At 44.1% G+C, this 19,512-nt stretch overlaps 1 protein-coding gene across 7 annotated transcripts in view; it reads right to left on the minus strand.

Moving 5' to 3' along the window:
* WDR19 (WD repeat domain 19) overlaps positions 1-19,512 on the minus strand; it is a 435,717-nt gene that overhangs the window by 323,220 nt on the left and 92,985 nt on the right. For 6 of the 7 annotated variants that reach the window (XM_033947370.1, XM_033947368.1, XM_033947367.1 and 3 more), the window contains one exon: positions 1,228-1,343. The exons of the other annotated variant lie outside the window; for it this stretch is intronic. In XM_033947370.1, coding sequence (XP_033803261.1) covers positions 1,228-1,343 — 116 coding nt within the window. The remainder of the gene's footprint in view (positions 1-1,227; positions 1,344-19,512) is intronic. 7 annotated transcript variants of the gene reach the window in all.

Genomic DNA, 19,512 nt, shown 5'->3' on the forward strand with positions numbered 1-19,512 from the left:
CTTTAGCTATAATCAAGCATGTCCATACTATCAAAACAGCACTAAACTTTGCAAATTAAAACTTATTTTCTGTTCTTTAAGATTTTATTATCTAGTTCAACCTCTCCTTTGAACCTCTAGGAATAATTTTACAAATCTTTTTCACATGCATAAAAAAACACATGCACAAAGGTATCTAATAAAATTATGTCATGCCTAGAACAGACACATATCACAAAACAGAGACATGTGTTTCACGCTGCCGAACATACCAGTTATCAAACTGCATCTTAATAGCAACAAGCGACTCAATTTCATTGATTCATTCCACAAGAAAATAATGTCACAGTTTCTACAGACAATGATTTCTAGGATACTTCTTGGCATCTTTTCAATTTATACACAGACTCCGAAGGCAAGCCTTTTCGGCCAAAACACAATCGTGTTGAGTCTCCACATACAATAAAGCATTGAGCACCCCAGGTCATTTTGCTGTTTTCTTTGTTACACAGTGTGCACTTGTACTCTAGGCGTCCTAAAGGCAGCGTGAGCAATCTATACTTGTAAAGTATAAAAGCAGATAATTAGACTTGCTCGAGAACAGGTATAATGTCTGTACCTGGAATCTAGGTATGATTTCTGCAGGATCTGAGTATTTTATAAAGTCATGTAGGTGCTTATGTACGAATACAGGCAGTCCCCGAGTTACAGACGCCTGACTTAAGTACGACTCATACTTAAGAACATTTGATTTCACTGAGCCGTATTTCTAATGGCATAGACTCCTACACTTCTCCTGTAGTACATTCAGGAATGATACCTGGCCACATTAAGAACAGTGTGTAGTTGTGCATTCTGTACCTTTGAGGGAACACTGGTAGGGACAGTTGGCCCTTTTGTCAGCTGGAAGCAAAGGTAAGCAGCAAGAATCTGAATTACATACAAATCTGACTTAAGAACACCTTTAAAAACATAACTCATTCTTAACCCAGGGACTGCCTGTATCTTTAAAGAATAGGTGAGAAATAGGCACTTTAACTACCCAATTAATCTAAGTGCCCTGTAATAAAATCACCTTCTATAATGTCATCATCAGTGATCAATATGAATCTCAGCTATCTGCTCCTTCTTGAGCCCAGATACCCGTCTATCTGTATAATCCCTTCTGAGCACCATGCTTCTTCACCCTCTCTCAGTATTTTTTCTGAATTTAGTAGAATGTCTGAATTTGACATCATCTTGCATTACCTGTCTTATAGTATCCCCTTCCTGGTTGCTCACAGTTATCATTTTATCTTCACTACCCAGCGCAAGCAGGTTCTGAGAACTCCAACATCCACAGGTAATCTGCTTAGTGTGTTTACCTGCATTATTTAAAAATGGGTACATTACATCACAGGAACAAAACAGCAGGATAATTATATTTTAATGCCTAGCATTCTGAAAAAAGAGATTATGTACTTACCCTGGTAAGCTCTTTTCCAGTAGATAGGTGAGACATTCTAGACAGTAGGGTTATTTCCCCATAGCTGCGTGCTGCTGCAGAAGAAATCCATTCCAGATTTTTCACTCTGCCTCTGTTATACTTTACTGGGCTCTCTAGCTCCACCTTCAGTTAGTACCCAAGCACGTAGAGCCACCCAATACACGTGAAGTAGAGGCACCTGTTGCAACAGGCTTAAACAAATTGTTCTGCTCAAACAGTAACTAAACAGTACTATTAATTGCCAACACAGACTTCAAAGGAGCTCAGAAACTACTCCTCAATAAATTGAAACATATATACAAATTTGTCCCAGCCTCCAAGGGCTGAAAGACATCCAATTGCAAGCAGGCGCAGGAAGGGCAGGGCAGGAATCTGGAATGTCTCACCTATCTACTGGAAAAGAGCTTACCAGGATAAGTACGTAATCTCTTTTTCCAGTGCAATAGGTGACAGTAGGGACGTACAAAAGTGGTCCCCCAAAAGGCTAGGGAGGGCTTGCTGCACAGACCCTTAAGACCTGTCTTGCCGCCACATCCACTCTGTAGAACTTGGCAAACATGTGAAGAGAAGACCACGTTGCCACTCTGCAAATCTCCTGAGATCTAGCTTCAGCCCACGAAGAAGCCATACTCCTGGTAGAATGTGACTTAACAGAAACAGGGGACTGTTTCCCAGAGAGAATGTAAGCTGACGCAATGGCCCTATGGATCCATCTGGAAATCATGGCCATGAGTCAGCACAAACAAATGGTCAGAGAGACACAACTCATTAGTGACCTCCAGATAATGCAGAAGAACTCTGTGCACATCCAGTTTCTTCAACAGGCGGTCTTGGAACTGGTCAGTTGAAAGGCAGGAAAACACACTTTCTGATTAACATGGAAAGCCGAAACTACTTTAGGCATCTGAACGAATACCCCCGCCTCAGAAATACGGAGGAAAGGACCTCCACAAGACAAAGCCTGAAGTTCTGACACAAGACGCGCCGAAGTAATGGCAACCAGAAAAATGGTCTTGAGTGTCAAGTTCAAGAGTTGAAGAGGCTCAAAAGGAACCTTAGTAAGGCTAGACAATACCAAGTTAAGGTCCCAGGAAGGGAAAGGGTGCTTAACCAGCGGTCTGACAAGAAAAGCTCCCTTCAAGAATCTAGCAACATCAGGATGAGATGTCAAGGAGAACTACGCTCCCGGGATCGAAAACAGGAGAGCCCGGCCACCTGAACCTGAAGAGAAGCCACAGTGAGGCCTTTATCCAAACCAGCCTGAATAAAGGTGAGAATTAGGGAGATCGGAGCTGAATGAGTGTCCACTTGGTCCTGGACATACCAATGTTGGAAGGCCTTCCACGCCTTAGCGTAAACAGACACCATGGATGAATTCTTAGACTTTAGAAGAGTATCAACAACCAGGGCAGAATATTCTTTATGCTCTAAGGCTGCGCACTAAACAGCCATGCCACAAGAGCAAAGTGACCTGGATCCTCCATGGAAACCAGACCATGCATGAAAAGGTCTGGATAGGCGCTCAGCCAAAGGCTGCAGCCTTTCGCAGGTGCATTAGATCTGCATATCATGGTCTGCGAGGCGAATCTGGAGCCACAAGAATGAAGCGGCCTGGATGAGCTGTGATCCTCTGAATGACCTGGCCGATCATCGGCCAAGGAGGAAAAACATACAGAATCTCCTGAGGCCACGGCTGCATCAGAGCATCAAGCCCTGTGCTGCCAGGCTTGGATCTTTAACTGAAAAAGCAATCTGCTTTTTTGTTTCTTGCCATGGCCATGAGGTCGAAGTGGAGCTGCCTCCAGCGCCCCACCATCACTTGGAATACCTCTGGAGACAGGGCCCACTTGCCCAGATCTAGAATCTGTCTGCTGAGGAAGTCTGCTTGAACGTTATCTACTCCCACCACATGCACTGCCATCAGCGCTGAAGATGACAATCCGCCCAAAGAAAAAAAAGGCGGGCTTCTTGAGCCAGAAGAGTGCTCTCGGTCCCTCCTTGATGATAGACGTAGGCCACCGCTGTCGCATTATCGGAGACGACCCTGATCGCTTGACCCTCCAGAGTCTTCTGTAATCTCATCAGAGCTAGTTGAATGGCTCTGAGCTCTAACTGGTTGATTGACCATTTTCGCTGAGAGGGCGTCCAACACCCCTGACCAGGACAACAATTGCAATGGGCTCCCCAGCGCCGAAGGCTGGCATCTGTCATCATCACGACCGAGACAATATGTAGTGGTACGCCCTGTGGAGCGATTGCGGGAGAAGCCACAGTCCATGCCTGCTTCTAAAGTCCAAGGTAGACAGTCCTGAAAGGCATACCTGTGCAGAGCCCAGCGAGGAAGCAAAGCATGCTGAAGAGGATGCATATGCACACTTGCCAAAGGAACCACATCCAGTATGGCAACCATGGCTCCCAGAACTTGAAGTTAATCCCATGATGACAGAGCCAGCTGCTGTCAAAGGGAAAAAATCTGGGTGCACAGATAGAAAGACATGGCCTGCCGCCATGTCAAAAAGGGCTCTCAGGTATTCCAGCAATTTTATGGGCATCAAATGGCTCTTCCTGAAGTTGACAATCCAGTCCAGGTCCTCCAGTATCTAGAGCACCCGCTCCACTGTGTGCCGCCCCTTGGCCAACGAGGGAGCTATGATCAGCCAGTCATCCAAGTATGAGTGAACCTGGAGACCCATCTTTCGTAGGTAAACCACCACGACCACCATCACCTTGGTGAAGGTCCGGAGCACTGTAGCAAGCCTAAAGGGCAGGACCAAGAACTGGTAATGCTGTTCCAGAACATGTAACAGCAAAAATTTACAGTGGGCTGGAAAAATGGAAATGTGCAAGTATGCCTCTTTGAGATCCAGAGAGGCAAAGAAATTTATTTATTTTATTCATACCATTTTCTATACCATTCTCCCAGGAGAGCACAGAACCGTTTACATGAATTTATTCAGGTACTCAAGCATTTTTCCCTGCCTGTCCCGGAGGGCTCACAATCTATCCAGTGTACCTGGGGCAATGAGGGGATTAAGTGACTTGCCCAGAGATACAAGGAGCAGTGTGGGTTTGAACCCTCAATCCCAGGGTGCTGAGGCTATAATTTTAACCACTGCACCACATTCTCCTGGGGCCACTGCTGCAATGACTGAATGCACAATCTCCATGTGGAATCGGGGAATCTTGAGAGCCGCACTCAAGTGCTGAAGATCCAGAATAGGCCTCCAATCTTCTGAGCCTTTCCTTTGAATGATAAAGTATACGGAGTATCTGCCTGAGCCTGAGAAGTTGGGCGGTACTGGCTCTATAGCTTGACTATCCAGCAAGCACTGAACGATGGCTTGAACCCTGAGCGCTTTGTCCGGGCAACCTGAAGGAGAGTCCATGAACCAATCTGTCAGAGGTTGAGCAAAATTCAGCTTGTAACCCAACCGAATAATGTCCTAGATGCTCTGGTAGGATGTAATGTGCATCCAGGCAGGAAGAAACGCTGAGAGCTGGATCCTATCCACAGAGGGGCATCCCTCAGCAAGGCATCATTGAGTCTTTCTGGCAGAGGGCGCAGAATGGAAGGTGGAAAGCTGGGAATGCCTGTAGCCAGTATATCATTATTGGGAGTCCTGTGAAAATCTCTGCAATGTGGCATTTGCATAAATGTCTGGAATGCCATGAGCCATGAAAACCCCTAGAGGGTTTGGGTCTACTATCAGGCAGAGTCCTCAGGCAACTGTCCATCACAGAATCTATGAGGACATCCAGACCTTTGCCAAACAATAACTGCCTCTTAAAAGGTAGCCTAGCCAAAGTAGCTTTGAAAGTGGACTCACCAGCCTGCTTTTGAACCCAGAGCAGTTGGCAGGCAGAGATGGAATATGCTGACACCTTTGACAAACTCACACAAGGTCATCCAATGCAGCATCTATATTATTTGTCCCAGCCAAAAGAAGTTCAGAAGGGGAATCCACCACCTCGCTCTTCAGTATGCGCAGTCAAGCAAGACAGGCATATGCAACAAGAAACAACGCCGATGCAGCTTTGATGCCTAAAGCAGCTGCCTCAAAAATGTCCTGAGGACCACATCCACATGCCAGTCCTGCATACACCCTGGGCTGACCCAAAAGCTGCTGACACTCCTGTGCCAGAAGGGACAAGCGTGACTTAGCTCTAGTGAATTTCAGAGCATCTTCTGGAGAGTGAAACTGCTCCAAGACCAGAATGCTTACAACAGAGTGCCAGGGAAACGTAGCAGATTGCGAATGCACACCACAAAGCCAAGAAGAAGTGGACAAGCCAGCTGAGTGACTAAGTACAATTCCTACAGAAAAACAGAAATAAGGTCAGGCAGTGTCGCAAACTGAAATAGGCACAGGACAGAATAATCACCCCCAGAGGGATTCGCAGATCTAGCACACAGTCCCTGATTTTCCCGCTCTGGAAGCGCTGAACCTGCAAACAAAGCAGCAGTGATCGAAACATTTACATCAGGGCCCCCCAAATGAAGGTCAGACAATGCGCAAACAGCAGTAGCCTAGGGCAAAACCGTGCCCAAAGACACGATGCCACTCACAGACATCTCTTCAGTGGCATGGGACACATTCTGAAATCCAGACCCCTAAAATTTCATAAACAGATAAGAAGTGTCCGATTCCAGGGGCACCCTTGGGTGACTGAAAATTGCATTCTCCAGGCCGCGGAGGGTCCGCAGCCTGGCGAAAGGAATTACCAGCCATGCTGAATCCCAAAATCAAGAAAGGCCACCCCACCGGGCTAGCCAAGCATTTGATCACCTGCTTCAGCAGGGGAGAAGCTAGACTGGATGCTGCCGCCCCTTCCCGCTGTGCCACGTGGCACATAGCTCAAGGATGCTCCAAAAACACTATATTTGTGCAATCCTGGCAAGAATCCACATGAGGAGAGCCCAAGGACTACATCCCAGCAAGTTTCCAGGCAAAATTTACAGTTTTGAAGAAGCAAGGAGGAAGCTTTAGAAAAAAAAAGATTGCTAAAAATCCAAGATGGCTGCTGCCAAGAAATTCACACCAAAATTGCAATATTTTTCACACTTCCCAAACTCTAAAAACAGAAATTTTAGGATTTTTCAGGAGGGAAACACAGGGGAACATCAAGAAACACTGAAAACTCCACTTTTCCCCCAATGTCTCTCACAGGCTGTCAGATGTGTACTCACTGTGACCTGACAGGATTAGTGCTGGAAACCTGCTTTCAGATTCTCACAGTTAACTAAATGAAAATACTCACTGCTACAATGCTGGGAATGCTGCTGCAAAGCTGATCTTCGGGCTGACAATCAGACTCCAATGTCTGACTACACCTTTACCCCTGCAGACCAACAGATGTATACCAAAACGGGCAGAAGCACAACAACGCAGCCAGAACCCTGTGAGACACCACCAAGCCTCCTAAGGGCACCTGATTAACAGAAGATGAGACCATCTCAGGGACGGCCCTGAGCTCCAGAGAAAACTATGAAGGCTGGCTAACAGGTACCCAATGGGATCGGCTTATCAGCTACAGCTATCAGGTCTGTGAATTCTCAAGCAGGCAGAGATTCAAAATCGCTCCAATCACTAAATTACCTGAAAAGGGGATGAAATTACATGAAGTCAAATATAATAAAATGGGGAGAGCAGAACAAACACTCCTGCAGGTGCATGTGCAGAAGGAAAGAACTGAAGGTGGAATTAGAGCGCCCAGTGAAGAATAACAGAGGCAGAGTAAAAAATCCAGAATGGATTACTTCTGCAGCAGCACGCAGCTATAGGGAAACAACCCTACTGTCTAGAATGTCTCACCTATTGCACTGGAAAATAAGTTAAGTTACCCTAATATCACAACATACTTAAGTTCCACATTATAAAGCAAAAGTACTATTTACATTCTGTTTGAAACTTGGCTTTATTCCTGTCTACTACTAGTACTATTGATTTCTACAATTAGTTGAGACAAAATTATAGAGCAAATAATAAATAAATTCCCAAAGCCTTTTTAAAAGAAAATGCTTAAACTACAGAAGCTTGACAGCAGATAAAGGACAAATGGCCCATCCAGTTTGCCCACCTGCAGCATCCACTATCTCCTCCTCTCCCTAAGAGATCCTACGTGCCTATTCCAAGCTTTCTTGAATTCAGACAGTGTTTGTCTCCACCACCTCTATAAGGAGACTATACCGTGCATCTACCACCCTTTCTGTAAAAAGGTATTTCCTTAGATTACTCCTGATCCTATCACCTCATAACTTCATCCCATGCCCTCTCACTCTGGAGTTTCTTTTAAATTGAGCCTCGCCTCTTGCCTATTTAGGCCACATAGGTATTTAAATGTCTATCGTATTTCCCCTCTCCTGCCTTTCCTGCAAAGTATACGTACTGAGATCTTCAAGTCTGTCCCTGTACACCTTATGACGTAGACCACCGACTATTTTAGTAGCCTTCTTCATGGCTGTGATCAAAAGTAAGGGTTAAGATAAAAAGCGGCTTCAAAAAAGTGGGTTTTGAGACTAGAACTAAAAAAGGTCAGGCAGGAAGCATGATGCATAAACTCAGGAGGTCTATTCAAGTCATTTAGGAGGTAATTCTATAAAGAGCCACCTAGTTATAGGCCATATTAAAGCATGAACATGGTAGTATTCTAGTCATTTACAAACATAATTGATCTCTTGCATAACACCAACTAATGGAAAACTATGCAAGGTGATTTGTTGGTGTATACATTGCCAATGGGTATGTGCATGGGCAGGACACGTAGGTACATGTTTAAATTATAGAATTCTATCATTTACACTTACAGTCATGTGAAAAAATTAGGACACCCCATAAAATATTCAGTTCTTTCTTAAGAAATGTTCACATATCAATGTCAAATCTTTTTTTTATTTATCTCTGGGGAAAAAAAGTGATATAATTGCAGGTAAACAATAAAAATTTTCCTTGACTTACTTATGAAACAAAAGATATCCACAAAAATGTGTATTCTAACTGAAGAATAAATTAGGACACCCTACACCCTAATAGCTAGTGTTACCCCCTTTGGCTGAAATAACTGCAGTGAGACGCTTCTTGTAGCCATCTTCCAGTCTCTGACATCAGTCTAAGGATGCCCACTCTCAATGCAGAATTCTTTCAACTGTCAGATGTTTGAGGGGTTTCTTGCATGTACAGCCCGTTTCAAATCACCCTGCAGCATCTCAATGGGATTAAGATGAGGGCTTTGACTCGGCCACTCCAGGACTCTCCATTTCTTAGTTTTCAGCCAGTCCTTGCTGGATTTACTGGTATGTTTTGGGTCATTGTTGTGTTGCAGGGTCCAGTTCCGCTTCAGTTTTAATTTTCTTACAGATGGTCTCACATGTTCCTCAAGCACCCTCTGATACACGGTAGAATTCATGGTGGATTCTATGATGGTGAGCTGGCCAGGTCCTGCTGCAGTAGAACATCCCCAAACCATGACGCTTCCATCTCCATGCTTCATAGTTGGTATGAGGTTCTTTTCTTGGAATGCTGTATTTGGTGTACGCCAAACATGTCCTCTTTTCTGGTGTCCAAATAATTTAATTTTAGACTCATTTGTCCATAGAATACTATTCCAGAAGTTCTGGTGTTTGTCTACATTCTCTCTAGCAAACTTCTGTCTGGCCTTGATGTTTTTTTCAGAGTACAAAGGTTTCCTCCTTGCACACCTCCCATTCAAGTTAAATTTGTGCAGTCTCTTTCTGATTGTAGAGGCATGCACTTTTACATCAACAGTAGCAAGAGCCTGCTGTAGGTCTCGTGATAACATTTTAGGGTTTTTGGAGACTTCTTTTAGCATCTTGCAGTCTGCTCTGGGGGTCAACTTGCTTGGACAGCCAGACCTGAGCATGTTGGCATTTGTTTGGAAAGTCCTCCACTTGTACACTATTTTCCGGACCGTGGAATGGCTAATGTCAAATTCTTTTGAGAGCTTTTTAAAATCCCTTACCAGACTTATAAGCTGCTACAATCTTTTTTCTGAAGGCCTCAGACAGCTCTTTTGTTCTCTGGAGACAAGCAGGGGATATGCAGGCACACTTGTAGGTGAAGTCCACTGACGAAGCCTATGTGCCGGTGCTCTCCCCTAGCTAAGTAAGCTTTACACTTACTGGATATGTGCGGGAGTCAGTACCCCCACCGCCCCTCCCCTTGGAATGCCAGGTTTTTTTCTAACTGCTCCTGACAGATCACAGCTCTCCCCGTTCTCTCCTCAAATTTTCTTCACTGACAGAAAAAAAAAAAAATATTAATTAATTAATTAATTAATTATATCACTAACTATAATAACTAAAATAGAAATAGGTGAGTCTTGACCAAGCGTTTAAAAAAAAAAAAAAATGACTGAGGAGCCTTCTTCATGGCACAAAGCTCTTTTTTTAGCTGTAAAACTTTTTCAATTTTAGTGCCCCTGTTTTAAAAGGAGGGCACTAGGACTGCGAAGCCTCTTTTTCTCACTTCCTCTTCAGAGTCGTGATGAACAGCGGCTCGCAGTTAATTGGCATCAGAACTTCTCCTCAGTCAAGTCAGCAACAAACGCCAACACCGCCGCTTGCTCCCTCCCCCTAAGGCCCTGTTTTGGTACTGCAAGGGGAGGGCAGCCAATATGTGCCGATGCCGCAGGAAAACAAAAAAACAGCAATATCGGCAGGGGGACAGACGACGAAGCTCCCAAAGCGGGACAGAAATTTAACCCCTTATCATCCTTATAACGGAGCTCCTCTTCAAAAGCAGCTTCCACTTCTAAACATTTAAAGGCTCCTGCAGCCTCAACTTCACTGTCTTTTCCTGTGCTACAGGCTGCTCCTTCAAAGAATACAGGTACCACGTTAAAGTCTTCTAGAAGTGCTAAAAGAAAGGGCCTTCTCCTATGCTAGAACTGGAGACTATTCCCCCCAAAAGTGCAAACAGAAATGCCTTCGCATGGAATAGAGTCTTTTCAGGCTATGTCTAGTTTTTTCTCTTTGTGTCAAAAGTTTATGCTGGATAGTGCTTCTTTTTTTACAGCCTTCTCATCAGCTTCCTTCTGTTCAGCCAGCTCAACCTGCTTCACATTTAATTCAATAGGTCACCCAGAGAAATCTTTACTCTCCATTTCAGTGCCACCTTCACCTCTTCTGTCATGGGCTCCAGGTGCACTGGTATGCTCTTCTCAGAGACAGGAACTTCACTCTCCTCCTGCCTGGACAGAATCAAGCATCCTACCAGAGTCTGACCCTCAGCTGGAGCAGCCTATTCAGCCAAGCTCCTCTGAAGAGTATGCCTATCCAAAGTTTATACAAAAAGTTTTTTCCTTACTTAGCCTGAATGAGGCGGTTATTCCTACTGGTAGCAAGGATTTTCAAGCTATTCTACAATCCTGTAAGACTCCAGCGAAGGGGTTTGTCGCCTTACCAGTACACCAGGTTTTGCAGGATCTTCAATTAGAAAATTGGCAAAAATCTTTTCAGTGTCCACAGCGTCAATTGGAGACTAAATATAAAGTTCATAAAGCTCCTGGTCACGACATGCCTCAACTGCCTCATCAATCAATGGTGTCAGAGTCAGCTAGCAAAAACACTAAAATCTCAAGGGGACCTTTATCTGTACCCCCGGGTAAAGACCTTCACCTTCTTGATTCCATGGGTCGCAAGGTGTAACAAGGTTCTATGCTGTCTTTGAAAATAAGTGGTCACATCTCTTGTACATTTATATGCATATATTTATTTGTAAAAGTGCTCAGACCACATAACCCATTTTTTTAGTTATAACACCAAACTGCGGTTATTGTAGGGACCATCATAGCATTTTTACTGTCCCTGACCCAACCATTGTTGTTAATTGTATTCACTTTGTTATGAACAAATTTGACTTATCTGTAATGATTAGCAGGTTGGGCCCTCTTTCTTCCGCAGTGGTGAAATATATATAAAAGTGCTACCAGTGCTTTAAAGTGCAGTGTTATTGCTTTATCATGTCGAACTCCGTAACCCCCCGACTCGTGTTTCGGCTCTTCATCAGGAGGGGATACTGTTAAAATATAATATAAAATATAAAATTCTTATAAAAATTAAACCGTAAACCCATCTAGACCAGGGGAACACCCCAATTTCATAGACTTAAGAGCCTGACACACTTCAACCAAAGTAATCAGTCTATCTAGACACCTGGTGTCAATCTCTTCTATCCTCCCCATTTGTGTAGACGGCAAGTACTCAATTATCTCTGAAGAGTCCACAGTACTTTCTGGCCTAATACAGGTGCTGTTTGAATTCAACAAAGCAGTCCCAAATATCTTCATCCCTATACACCAGTTCCCCAACAGCTGTAAGAAGGGACATTATTTTGTGTATGACAGAAATTAACTTAACCACTGACTCTATTGATTTTTGATCTTCCTTCGAGTCAACCAACATATATATCAGTAAGAAGATCTTATGTGGGTTTATCTTAATACACTCACAGACCTCAGTGATACCATCTGTATGCCACTAAACTTTAGATCATACAGACACAATCGGTATCCCTAATCGTCATCGGTCTCATAATTATTTTGCAATACATTTTAGATTATTTTCAATAAATATATGATGTACTCATCTTATCTCATACTACGCGGGTGGGGGTAAGCACTCCGACGTAGTCCTACGTTTCGTCCATACGGGCTGTATCAAGGAAATGCCCCTGCAACATAAAATATATATAAATTGGAAATATTAGTGGAATTTCATTTAAATTTTAAAGGTTAAATTTAAATAATCATTCAGAAAACAGTTGATAGATACCTTAGTACAAACAGCTCATGCTCCCCGCGTTGTAAGTTTAAATCAGGAAACATGGCCGCGGCGTTTTGGCATTTAAATAGCCCAACCCCTTACATCCGGGGCATCGATTTAACTAGAGCGTGATGACCTTACATAAACGTGAGAAAATCCCCTTAGAATTTATATGCTACCAAAAGTACATAAGAGACTTCAATCCCCTCCGGGGTGACCTATTGTCTCTACCAGACACTCTGTGCTTGAACCTCTCTCTAAGTTTGTTGACTACTTTCTGAAAAATGAAGTTCTTAAGAGTTCATCTTACATAAAGGACTCTGCTCATATACTGAGAATCCTGGAAGATCAGAAGAATGTAAAGAAAGTGACGTTTTTTGTGACTCTTGATATTGTGTCTCTGTATACCTGCATCCCTCAGGAGGCTGCAGTGGAAGTAGTTAGAGAGGCTCTTATGCAGAGTGAACTGGGAAGATTTAATGGAGACTGGTTATTAGATCTTGCTCGCCTGGTCATCAATAAAAACTTCTTTTGGTATGATGGCGAGTTCTACAATCAAATCCAGGGGGTAGCAATGGGGGCGACTCTTGCCCCCTCGGTGGCAAGTCTCTATGTAACGAAATTTGAAAAACTTTTGGTTTATCCAACTCTGGAATTTCAGCATGCCTTACTCTGGAAGAGATATTTGGATGACATCCTGCTGTTTTGGGACGGGACTGAAATTGAATTGAAAGCTTTTTTGATTTGGCTGAACTCTTTAAACCCACATCTATCTTTTACGATGACATACCATAGGAACTCCATATCCTTTCTGGATGTTTTATTGGTGCGAGATGAAAACCACCAAATAAGAACTACTCTTTATAGGAAAGAGGTGGATAGGAATCATTTTCTCCACTTTTTGAGTTTTCACCCCTACTTTTTGAAATTTAATATTCCAGTAAGCCAATTTTTGCGGCTTAAGAAACTTTGTTCTTCCCAAGAAGACTTTGAGATGCAAGCTAGAATATTAAGCGGACGGTTCTATGAGAGGGGTTATCCCAATAAATCTATCCGGAGGGCATATATTCGAGCGAAATATGCCCAGCAGTCCCTTCTGATAAAAGAAAAGAATAAAAAGAGTGAGGAAATTGAAGATGATTCTTTGATTTTGGTTCTCCCTTTTACTTCTTTAAGTGCTGCATTTTTTTATATAATTAAACGCTACTGGCCGATATTACAATTAGATCCACAGTTTCAAAACTTACCGATTGCCTCCTATAGGAGAGGAAGAACTTTGGGTGAAATATTGGCCTATCATCGTTTTGAGATCAAAAATAAAAATAAAGAACAAGAAGATTTTACCATCTATGATCATGTAGCTTGCAATCAATGTCAATGGTGTGAGCATATTATGTCAGGTCCGACTTGGAAACACCCACGGACTAATCTAATATAATAAAATGGTAAGCTGCGCATGCGCACTTCCTAAGCGTGCGTCCGTTTTCCATGAGCTATAGCTAGGAAGTGCGCATGCGCGGCTCACCCCCTGCCCTCTCCGTCGCCTCCCAGCTCCAGCGGCATGACAGTTTTCAAAGAGGCGCGGGATTGTTTCAACGCGGAACCAAAAACGGTTAAAGGTCCTGGCGCTGACTCCCGACGGTGGAGGAGAGGCAAGGTAGAAGAAGATTTCCGCTGCCCGGCACCCGAGTCCTTTGCCGCCGCCCCCCCCTTCCCTTACCGCGGCCCCAACTGGCAATTTAAGCAGCGTGTCCAGCAGTCTTCACACGCTGCTTCGGGCCCTTCTACTGCCCTGATTTGCTCCGGACGTGCCAGAGTAAATCAGGCCAGTAGAAGGACCCGAAGCAGCGTGTGAAGACTGCTGGACACGCTGCTTGAATCGCCATGTGTAGTCGGACCCTCAGGAAGGGAAGGGAAGGGGGGGCAGCAAAGGACTCGGGCCCGCGTTTGTAGTCGCGACTGTGGGAAGGGAAAGGGGGTAGAGGAAACAATAATGCTGCTGCACAGGGAACTGGTGTGGGGGGAGTGAAATGGAAGGGGGAGGGAATGCTGCTTTGGACAGACAAACAAAGGGAGGAAGGGAGACAGAAAGACACAGGGGCAGGTGCACAGGGAACTGGTGTGGGGGGAGGGAAATGGAGGGGAAGGGAATGCTGCTTTGCACACACAGACAGAGGGAGGAAGGGAGACAGAAAGACAAGAAGAAAGACACAGGGGCAGGTGCACAGGGAACTGGTGTGGGGGAGGGAAATGGAGGAGGAGGGAATGCTGCTTTGGACAGACAGACAGAGGGAGGAAGGGAGACAGAAAGACAAGAAGAAAGACACAGGTACAGGGAGATATACAGAGAGACAAACAGACAAAGGGGGCAAGAAACAGACAGAAAGAAAGACAGCGGGAGTCACGTCAGGAGGGGTGCGGGATGCCGCAGAGGGAACTTTTCCAATGGGTGCAACTGGGCGGCTGTCGGGAACCTCTGATCAGGGGCAGAGCAAGGTAACTGTATCATAGGGATAAGAAGGAGGAGGGGGGGAGAAAAAGGAAGGGACGCCTACTGCTGGACAGGGGGAGAAGGAAAGAGGTGCTGATGGACAGGGGGTGGATGAAGAAAAAGGAACTGAGGCCTAATGTTGGACAGGGGGAGAAGGAAGGTACTGCTGGACATGGGGGAGGTAAAACAAAGAGAGAAGGACTGCTGCTGCATAAGGAGAGCTGTGAAGGGGTGGTGGTGGACACAGGGGAGGTAAAAGGAAGGGAGAATGGACAGGGTGACCAGGCAAGGGATGGTGATGGACAGCCAAGGAAAAAGAAAGACAGAAAGAAAGAAAGCGGCTAAGGGGAGAGAGAGAGAAAAAGAAATAAAGAGAGACACACACACATATATTCTAGCACCCGTTAATGTAACGGGCTATAAGACTAGTAAGATATATAGGGCTATTTCTAATACCTCATGTCAAAGCTCTTTAGTGATCTATATGATCCAATGTCCATGCCATATCTATACATAGGCAGGACTAGTCGCAAGATTTATGTTCGCTTAACAGAACATAAATCTAGAATTAATACAGGGAATATGGAAGCCCCCCTTGTTCAACATTGGAGGGAGAAGAAACATAAGATCACGGATCTTAAATGGCGTGTCATTGATCAGGTTCATGTAGGGTGGGAGGGTGGCGATCTCAAAGAAAAATTAAATTACAAAGAACAAAAGTGGATTTTTCAATTGAATACAGTAACCCCTATGGGTCTGAATGCTGAAATAGAATGGATGACGTTAGTATAGGCCGGTAGAATACAAGGGGATTTTCTCACGTTTATGTGAGGTCATCACGCTCTAGTTATATCGATGCCCCGGATGTAAGGGGTTGGGCTATTTAAATGCCAAAACGCCACGGCCATGTTTCCTGATTTAAACTTACAACGCGGGGAGCATGAGCTGTTTGTACTAAGGTATCTATCAACTGTTTTCTGAATGATTATTTAAATTTAACCTTTCAAATTTAAATGAAATTCCACTAATATTTCCAATTTATATATATTTTATGTTGCAGGGGGATTTCCTTGATACAGCCTGTATGGGCGAAACGTAGGACTACGTCAGAGTGCTTACCCCCACCCGCATAGTATGAGATAAGATGAGTACTTCATATATTTATTGAAAATAATCTAAAACGTATTGCAAAATAATTATGAGACCGATGACGATTAGGGATACCGATTGTGTCTGTATGATCTAAAGTTTAGTGGCATACAGATGGTATCACTGAGGTCTGTGAGTGTATTAAGATAAACCCACATAAGATCTTCTTACTGATATATATGTTGGTTGACAGAAATTAAGCCAGTGAGCCACCACTCTACTCGCCTTATTGTCAAATTCAAAATATTTTTGTTTCAGCAACTGTAAGTTAAACGGCAAACACTCCAATTCATACAATCTCAACTCCCATCCTCCTGTAACTGCTGCCACACAGCCCTGTCCCAAGGTCGTCTCAAATGTACCCCCTCTAATCTGCAAATCAGCTTAAGTAGTCACTGCTCTTCATCCTGCCTGTTTTTTTACAATACACCACCCCTCAAAGTTGCCTTAAGCTCTTCTCAAACCACTTCTGATGAGGATTCCCTTCCCCCATAATTAGCTCTAAATACTCATGCAGCCAGCCCTCCACTTTATGCGCAACCACTGGATCATTTATTTTAAAAATTTCTATTCCACCTATCAACTAGGTGGATTACAAATGAACGTACATAAAATGAAACGTACAAAAAATACAAATTCAACTAAAAACATAATCATGCAGTAAGATATCATTTAAGCACCAATATTTTTGGCCCTGGCTACTCAACCTGCCATAAAATTGAATCCAGACAGGGACATGATCTGACAAAGCAGCTTGTTCTATCCTTGCTTGAGTCACCCTCTGTAACATATCCCAGGCCACAAAAATATAATCAATCTATGAATAAGAGCAGTGTGTAAAATCCATACCCTTAGGATTACACCACCTCTGCCCATCATTTACAAGAAGTGTTCGCATTAGGGCACAAAAAACACTCCTGTCCTTTTTACCATAACTCTCAGCCCTCTCTAAATTTTTTAAATACAGAGCCATAGTCAAGTTAAAATCACCCCAAATTATTAGGGAGCCCTCCTTTTGGTGGAGTAAAGTAGGGTACCAAGCCCTGCAGGAATTCCCCTTGGTATTCATTAGGGGCATAAGATATTTACCAGAGTAAAGAATTCTATCTACTAGTACCATTAGTATTATATATCTACCATATGGGTCCCACACTATTTGCTATACCTCAAGCTTCAACCCTTTAGCAAATAATATACCCACCAGGGTTCCTTTTTTAGAAGAACCTACCCTAGATACTCAAAATATCACCGGGAACCTAGGATCCTGACATGCTGTTCATTGGCCCTCAGTAAATGTGTTTCCGGAACAAAGCAAATAGAAGCGCTCAACCATACGATCTCCCAGAAGAATGCTTTCCTCAAGGAGGAGGTGAAAACAAGGGTCAAGAATAAGTATCATTACCCACTGGAATATTTGAAATACACAATTTGTGTGCAATTGAGTGGGTGTTGGAGACCTTTTAGTCCTCTTTCCATACTGGACACTCAGAAGTGGGGTGATTTGCCACTGAGAAATGAACCCCCAAACATTATAGGAGATTAACCTAAGCTCAACCCTCTACATCCCCAACAAGAAATATCCAAAATTATAGGAATTATACCCTCAATCCACCTCCATCCCAACAACCTTCCTTCCTATTCCCACCCCTCCTTCCCCTCTCAGTGGGATCAAAATGACCTCCCACCATAGTATTAGGAAGTAACCAATCCCTGTGGCCTCTTACACTTCATCAACAACATTCCCTCCAACATCCCCTTGTTACTTTAGTCTCTCAATCGCCTATCCATCTGGTCACCCCTCACTTTCCCCCCACCCCTTACAGAACAAAATCTCCCCCCTTTATACAAAAAACCCTAAACCATCCATCCATCCAACAAACAGCAACCCAGCCACCCCGACCATTCATACAACCTTCTCAATCCCCCTGCATACACCCCCTACCCTCTCAACAACTCAACCCAACTCCCACTCGCACCACTCATGTCCATAGAGAAATACAAATAATGTCCATCAACAATGTTCCATGAGACAACAGCCATCCAAGCAAATATGAAAAAAAATCTGGAACTTCAGGTTTCCTTCACTATCAATCCTGGTTCAAGTACAGCCGCTCAGCAGGTCTGATGTCAAATGTTTTGCAGCATATCTGATCTCACACTCCTGCTGCCAGCAGAAGCCATCCAGGCATTGCCTAACAGACTGAGCCACAAACACTATCACCCACATTACCCAAGATCTCAACGCCTTCTTTTTGCAGTAGCACCTTCGTGTCTCATAGGGAAGAAACTCTTGTATGAACGACAGTATAACAAGTTTTAATAAAACATATGCTCTCCATTTATAATAATAAGCAGCCCAAAAGGAAAGGCTCCAGTCAGTTCACCAGTCAGCTCCTTAAAGGTACGTCACTTTTGTAGAGTGCTTGCCACCAGATCTTGGTAAAGTTCTGTCCTTCCCAAGTAACTGTACCTGGCTCTCTGGCTCTCCACAACAAATGTTCTTTAAGGGCAAAAATTTTGTAGACAGATTACCACATCTTGGTACCACTCCACTAGGTAGGTCCCAATGAAAGGCGCCCTCTCAATGCCTGGGTCTAGCATGTTGTCCTGCAGCAATCACCACATAAGCCTTGTCACTACTTCCTGGGCATCTCTACAGGAGCAAGCATCAGGGATGCCATGTACCCGCAAGTCATTTCTGTGGATATGGTTCTCCAGGTCCTCAATCTTGTCCAGGAGAACCTGTACCTCAGACCTCATGTCCTTCAAGCCTCTTTGGGCCTCTGCCATGCCTTCCTCGCATGTCTTCACTCTGGTTTTACCATATCTATTCTGGTGCCCATGTCTGCAAGGTCTGTTTTAAGTTCTTCTAGGGCCTCACACACCTGTTTTGCCACTGCTAAAATTTCTGATTTGATCTCCACCAGCCATTCTCTCATATTGGCTTTAGTCAGCGTCTCCAAATCCTCTGCACACATCCGCTCCAAGTCTGGATCCCCTGGCTCCGCCACTCCTGCCATCAATCTTCTGTGCGCATCCTCCGCTGACCCTGTGCCATGTGGAGCTCGGCCTGACAGCTTTTCATCGGCACGCACAGCTGTCTTCTCTTGTTTCATTGCCATCAAATCACCTGCAAGACAGCTATTAGTTACCAAGATTAGACACTAGCCAGCCAAAGTTTTGCAGGTATTATCTGAGAAATAGCTTAGGCTAAGATAAGAGTTCATAAATCAAGCTCCCATTTTCTTCGGAGACAGACATCAATTCCTCCTTTAAGTTATGCTTTTTAATTTCAACATCTTGCATAGTTTCATCATACTGATTTATTATCTAGAACAGACATGTCAAACTCTGGTCCACAGGCCAAATCTGACCCACGGTGTAATAAAATTTGGCCCGCCAGACAATTACAAAATTTCACTTAAGCTAGCCCGCCGGCAGACAGGTACAAGCACCGTATCAGTTGTAGGTTCATGCAGCTTCCCAGTCTCACATTAAAGCAGCCTGCAGAGGATTACTGGTTGGCTGTAGCAATCCTAGCAGGCTGTAGTAGCCTCAGCAGTACGTTCCATCTGCTGTGGTCCCGAATGTCAGAGGAGGGGCAGGACCGCGGCAGAGGGAACATGC

Source organism: Geotrypetes seraphini, chromosome 1, assembly GCF_902459505.1.
Source record: "Geotrypetes seraphini chromosome 1, aGeoSer1.1, whole genome shotgun sequence".
NCBI classification, from domain to species: domain Eukaryota; kingdom Metazoa; phylum Chordata; class Amphibia; order Gymnophiona; family Dermophiidae; genus Geotrypetes; species Geotrypetes seraphini.